At 34.9% G+C, this 6,542-nt stretch overlaps 1 protein-coding gene and 1 long non-coding RNA gene across 5 annotated transcripts; one reads left to right on the top strand and one right to left on the bottom strand.

Moving 5' to 3' along the window:
• Positions 1-344: 344 nt before the first annotated feature.
• Positions 345-1,801, bottom strand: LOC141660865 (uncharacterized). 2 transcript variants are annotated; one of them, XR_012549888.1, is made up of 2 exons: positions 1,464-1,801; positions 345-777 (listed from the first exon to the last, which is right to left on the bottom strand). It is a non-coding gene; the product is annotated as an uncharacterized LOC141660865 (long non-coding RNA). The 2 variants fall into 2 exon arrangements; XR_012549889.1 differs by lacking the exon at positions 1,464-1,801 and adding an exon at positions 877-1,122.
• Positions 1,802-2,059: 258 nt separating this feature from the next.
• Positions 2,060-4,839, top strand: LOC141660853 (receptor-like protein EIX2). 3 transcript variants are annotated; one of them, XM_074467840.1, is made up of 4 exons: positions 2,060-2,619; positions 2,709-3,440; positions 3,525-4,551; positions 4,647-4,839. In XM_074467840.1, the coding sequence occupies exons 1-3, from the start codon at positions 2,370-2,372 to the stop codon at positions 4,532-4,534; spliced, it is 1,992 nt and encodes a 663-aa protein (XP_074323941.1). In that variant the 5' UTR covers positions 2,060-2,369; the 3' UTR covers positions 4,535-4,551; positions 4,647-4,839. The 3 variants fall into 3 exon arrangements, with proteins under 3 accessions (XP_074323941.1, XP_074323946.1, XP_074323938.1); XM_074467845.1 differs by having other exon boundaries at positions 2,064-2,619; positions 2,709-3,716; positions 4,203-4,551; XM_074467837.1 differs by having other exon boundaries at positions 2,066-2,619; positions 2,709-4,551.
• Positions 4,840-6,542: the final 1,703 nt, after the last annotated feature.

The raw sequence follows: 6,542 nt of genomic DNA, 5'->3' as shown, positions 1-6,542 counted from the left end.
TTCTATTCTTATCTACCGAAAAGAAAAATGCACACATCTGTCTGATAAGATTGACCAACAAGCCTACAATTGCTAGCTATCTCTTCTTATTCAGTGATCACTCAAGAAATGAGATAGCTCTTTGGGGGTTTCTTGATCTTTGGTAATATTCAGACATCGCGTAAGGTCTTAGAATGCTAACTGGGGCACTGTCATATATACTTCATTAATTGGCCTCTAAGGCACTGTCATATTTTAGAATCCATAATTATGTTCTAATTGTACACTAAAATACTTTTAATACAGCTTAAAAATGCGAAAACAATATGAACATTGTTATGTAATATGAAATCTTAGGGGAGCAATTATCAAAATACTAATATTCGTTATGCACTGATATGACTTACTAGTTTACATTCTGTTCACAATTTCCAAAGTATCATTAACCAGAATCCGGACAGTTCATATATTTTGAAATCATTTGCTTCAAAAATATAAACAAAAGTAATCATTCTGCTGGAACCTTAACTTCCATGGATTACTATTGAAGAAGAAATCAACTGAAGATTGTCAGTAATCAGTCTGCTGGAATTTGCAGCAACTCTCTTATCCCTTCACTAACCTGCAAAGTGGCAAATTTTCCCTAAATTTGCTACTGAAGGTGTTCATCAAGAGTGTAGCTGGAATAAGATCTGTTTAACAGTACGCAAAGGGAGGTGGTGAAGAACCAAAATTTAGCATACCATCTTCATCTGAGCTTTGATAGATGCAATGAGCCGAGTATACTCCTCTATTCGCCTGCAGGGTAATAAATCGCTCTGTTTGTTAAAATTCAATATCCACTGCAGATAGAAAGCAAGAATTCAATCGAAACTAAGGAAATTCCCAACTACGTACTGCTGAATCAAATGATCAAATATCGATGTAGGACATGAGACGTGATGAAACCAAAGTAATGAATATGTGACTAAACGAACAAAAAGATAAACTCAGGTAATTCAACATCGGAAGAATCGCTACCCCCAGACTTTTCCAACTTCGGAAAGGAGAAAAGCAATGGATCACAACCCACGAAAGAGGCTTAACACGATACTTAAAAATATTCCAATACTCAAGTCTAAGATAATATGTGGGGGGTTACAAACTTACTTATACAATAAACTCCTTGCCTCGTGTATAAAACATATAGATAAATAAACTAATTCCCGGTGCATCAGATATATATGAACTAATTAGTAACATGCATAAAAATACCCTTTTTATGCTCATTTTCGTGCCCCATTAAAAGTTCATCAACACGCGAAGGTGAAAATACGAGGAATTGACCTGCAGGTCAACTTTTATCCTCTTACTGAAATATAATTCAAAGCTAAAGACCAAGTTAACTCCACATGAAATCCAAGAGTATATTGCAGAACACACATGAACGTCATGCCTGTGTATCATTGTCGATTCCAGATAGATTAAGAGACAAGAAAATATACCATCTACTGAAGATCTGAGAGGCTTTTGTAGAGTATATTGCAGTAACGAGTAGAGCATTTTCTTACGTCTAAGGTTTCAAACCTTCGTAAGGTTAATAATTGATTAATTAGAACTATACTGGAGCGATTGCATATGACTACTAACTGGTATAAAAATGGATAGTGCATGTCATTTCTTTGTTCAAGACAAGACTTGAAGAAGCCAAAAGATTATAACTCAAAATTTAAATTAAATGACAGGTTAATGTTATTTTTTTCGACTTTCAGTATGCACACATCTTCCGCAAGTATTATCTTTAGCAAATGAGATTGCATCAAAAATACAAACTTAAGGCTGTAAAGACTTACACATCAGCTTGGACATAAACCTCAGATGCATTCTTTTTAATATAATAATCACACACGCGCACACGCCCTAGGAGTTGAGTCGAACTCCTGAACTCCCGCCCGCAATAGGGACAAAAACTCAACCACTACACCAATTCTTTGTTGGCTGTCAGGTAATTTCTAGCCGGATAAAATAACTTCAAATTTTTTAAACAAATTATTCCCAACTTTTTTAAACCTGACCCGATATCCAGACTTTCTGTGCAATGTTTAGGGTGCATTTCTATCAAAAAGCCAAAGACTCGACTATATATTGCAATGCGAAGACCGACTTGGAGGTCAAGTTTTCCTTTCTTTGTCTTGTTGAAACTGTGTGGTTCATGTTCCTTATCATGTCTAGTTCATCATCTCTGTTTTCCACTATCAATCATGTAGAATGATATCCCCGAAGTCCAACTTTTCTCCCATGCGCGCGCATACACACACACACATCAAGCTTTATTTATGTTCATTCATATGCTCGTTTACAAGTACAAAGAAGGATATATTTTGTTCACTATATACTTGTAGCCTACACGAATGCAAAAACTAATGAACTACTTAGTCCTTGCTTATGCATTATTTTTGCTAGTAAGTTCAAGTTGTGTTTGCGGATGCATTGAGAGCGAAAAACAAGTACTGTTGCACTTCAACGAAAGTCGTGTCATCGACCCCAATTATGATTCGATGAGCTCATGGTTCGGAGATGATTGTTGTTCTTGGGAGGGAATTCAGTGCAACAATGACGGCCACGTCATCACACTTGATCTTCTAGGTTTCTCCTTAACAGGTGATCAGATATGAAACCCTTCCTTATTGAGTTAAGTTAATTTGATGATTTTGTCTAATCATTATCTCTCTGGATAAATTACTTTTCAGGTCCAATTCCTGAAAATATAGGGAAGTTGACATTTCTTAATTCTCTTAAACTTCTTCAGAATCACTTTCAAGGTCCGATTCCAAGTACTATTCGGAATTTAACATCACTATTTGCACTTGATCTTCGGTTAAATAATTTAAACGGATCTCTTCCGGAATCCTTATGTCAGCTGTCAAAGTTAGAAAGATTGGATGTTAGTTCTAATCAACTAAGTGGATCCATTCCTAAATGTATCGGAGGACTATCAAATTTAGATTATTTGGACATTTCTTCTAATTCCTGGGAGGGTTTAATATCAGAGCAACACTTTTTTAACCTCACCAGCCTTACTTCCTTGTATATTTCTTCAAAGTCCAACTTAGTGTTCAATGTTGATTCTGAATGGATTCCTCCGTTTCAGCTTGTAGATTTGTACTTGGAGTCCATGAATGTGGGGCCTAGATTCCCTTTGTGGCTGTTAACCCAGAGATATATAGAAGGCATAACACTGCGAAATACAAGCATATCAGATACCATCCCAGCTGATTGGTTTGTGAGCCTCCTATCTCGTGCTGATACCGTTGAGCTATCTGATAATGACATCAACCTGCCACGGCCCTCATCTATTCCAGCTACAAATAAAATGTCTTTATTAGCACTCTCAAATAACCATTTATCAGGCGATTTTCCTGCATATATATGCAATTTAACATCCCTGTCTATGTTGCTTCTCTCTAACACCAACATATCTGGTGAGCTCCCTCGGTGTTTAGGAAATTTGATAAAGCTGGAGGGACTTGATGTGATGAATAATAATATGTCTGGTGCTATTCCAGATTTTTTGGGTTCTCTGAGATATCTCAGTTTTTTAAACCTGCACAACAACAAGTTTGAAGGTGAACTGCCTCCATCCATCCAGAACTCGACAGAGCTCGTTGTATTTGACGTAGGAAATAACAAATTGAGAGATACTCTTCCTCCTTGGACAGGAGAACAATTACCAAAGCTCATGTTTTTAGTACTCAGAGGTAACCATTTCTATGGTAGTATTCCCAAACAGTTCTGCAACTACTCGTCACTTCAAGTTTTAAACTTGGCAGGAAATCATATAACCGGAAACCTTCCTCCTTGTTTTAACAATTTAACTGCCATGACTACAACAAGTGCAATAAATAACAATCATCTGTCTTTGTATGTTGGTGAAAGGTTAATCGAAAATGCAAAAGGACTTGAGCTTGAATACACATCTACACTCAATTTTTTATTTTCCATTGATGTATCCAACAATAACATCAGTGGAGAGATTCCAGAAGAGTTGATGTGTCTCCGTAATTTACTGAATTTAAATTTAGCCCGTAATAATCTATTTGGAAGGATTCCTGACAAGTTTGGGAAAATGGAACAACTGGAATATCTTGATCTCTCAAGAAATAAACTTTTTGGCTCTATTCCACAAAGTTTATCAGAGTTAAAGTTTTTAATCCACTTGAACCTTTCCTTCAATGATTTATCAGGGAGAATTCCCACCGGCAACCAACTCCAGGTCCTTGATAATCCCTCCTCCATCTATACTGGCAACAATCAGCTCTGCGGCCGACCTACTTTAAAGCTCTGCGCTGGTGACCCTGAACCACATGAAGGCCTCGACAACAAGAAAGCTGGTTCTGATTCTGGTTCTAATTCAGATGATGAGCGCGTGTGGATTTATGCCGGGATAGGACCTGGTCTTTTGGTTGGCTTTTTGGGATTTTGCGCTTCTTTACATTTCAACAGATCTTGGAGGCAATCTTACTTTCACTTTGACAAGATAGCGCTTGTCTTTGCTTTGTCGCGAAAAAAGTTCTAAAACTAACAGTCTAACAGGTGAACTATTTACAATCTATTCTTCTCCAGTTTTTGAAATTGTTAAATCACTATGACATGCGCTCAAGTTATCATTTTACTATTGTTTCATTCAGTGATTCAGGATCTTAATCAAGCGTCGGCGTTGAAGGAAGAGGAACTTGTCGGATTTTGTTTCATTTGTAGAACTTCAGGAATGATATTTGAAGTCGGAAAATGTGTAGTTTATTTTATGTTCATTAAACATACCTACATCTGCAATGTTTTAATGTTCGATAATGCAACCTGGAGAACCTTTCAAAAGCTCAACATACTTCTCTTCATTAGAAATCTAACTCTCTTCTTCCCTGCTGCAGCGCAATCTCTATTTCATTCTCATATGCATCAATTTAGACAACACACTGTATCATCAATTGGATGAATACAAATCGTAACTTAAATTATTTTACTTAATTTAACGTAACTTAATAAAATTTTAATATAATTTACAAATCGTTTAAAAAATATTTTTATTTTATAAAATTAATAGACAATTGGATGAATACTAACTAAAAAAAATAATATTTATAAAGAATAGAAGTCGATTTGTGTTAAAAACAAAGTTTATTGAGAATAAAAGTCAACTTAAGTCAAGTAAGTACCAAAATTTGGTACTTTGGTACTATAGTACTTTGCTACTTTTAATACCAAATTATACATGATTTCGATGTGGTTTCGATTATTAATAAAGAGTATAGATACCTAGTAGTTTGTAGTTTTTCTAAAATAAAAAATAAATATAAGTTATTTTACTTAATTTAACGTAACTTAATAAATTTTTAATATAATTTACAAATCGTTTAAAAAATATTTTTATTTTATAAAGTAAATAGACAATTGGATGAATACTAACTAAAAACAATTACAAAAATAGAATTCGATTTGTGTTAAAAGTAAAATTTATTGAGAATAGAAGTCAACTTAAATAAGGTAAGTACTAAAATTTGGTACTTTGGTACTTTAGTATTTTTAATACTAAATTATAAATTGTTTCGCTTATTAATAAAAATGATAGATTATATATTTATTTGTATGGGGCACTCTTAGCAATGCGACACCTTCTGTACATAACCAATGGATTTATTTTTAAAATTAGCTATATCAATTCATATCTTCTAACTTTGGTAGGAAGACACTCTTTGCACATGCTGTTATAATGAAAGTAAGAAAAATTATAATAAGTGTAAATAAAAGAACACAAATAGGTAGTAGGGAATTTTTTTATTGATCTTGAGAATTCAGATTAGAGCATATGTTAGCCTAAAAAAATAGGTCCAAAACAGATAATTTTAGCGTAAAATATAAGATACCGTACCCCCATTGGCGATCGTTGCGTCCCCAAATCTCTAGGCCAGGGTGTTTCGCCCCTGGACGGCTGGACCCCCGACTCGCTAACAGGGCAGTAAGACCACCGAAATCCCGGCATTTGATACATATATATATATATACCGATTCAATGCATATTCTATCGACATTAGATTTTCGACCTTTCCGTTAGAAGATAAATATCACACACAGATCTTCTGTACTAGCTAGTCATTTAGAAAAATAAACATGATTTATCGAACAGCTGCTGAAGAATCCAATTTCGAGTAGTAGCATCAAGGTGAAGTGTAATTGACACAACAAGCTGTACTATCAGTATTCGAGATTTATTTGGAATTGGCATGTGTGTTTTAAGTTGAGGACTCGTGTATGCATGCAAAACCTCAGAGTCCCCAATTATTTAATTTGTTTTTGTCAATGTCGTTCTATCCCTTTACCTGTCATTTTAACTAATTCAATAAGTGGTCCATCCCAGACTTCAATCCAAGGACCTAATTAACAGGGCCTGCAAGGACTCGTCAACTCTATCCTTGCTGTTTATACCATGTCTATTCATTTTACGATCTAATATAGCTTTGTGATTCTTTGATGAATGTTTCCATGTTTGACAAATTGTTTGCAAACATTCAAAGAAATCCTTTAGGCAC

The sequence above is a fragment of the Apium graveolens genome, chromosome 1 (assembly GCF_009905375.1).
Source record: "Apium graveolens cultivar Ventura chromosome 1, ASM990537v1, whole genome shotgun sequence".
Classification (NCBI taxonomy): Eukaryota; Viridiplantae; Streptophyta; class Magnoliopsida; order Apiales; family Apiaceae; genus Apium; species Apium graveolens.
This window is presented reverse-complemented; position numbering and strand designations above follow the sequence as displayed.

What these genes read in the sequence shown, in the direction of transcription:
- LOC141660853 (XM_074467837.1), top strand. Translation starts at nt 2,370, where the DNA reads ATGCAAAAACTAATGAACTACTTAGTCCTTGCTTATGCATTATTTTTG. An exon ending in TCTAGGTTTCTCCTTAACAG is followed by an intron (nt 2,620 to 2,708) that starts GTGATCAGATAT and finishes ATTACTTTTCAG; the next exon opens with GTCCAATTCCTGAAAATATA.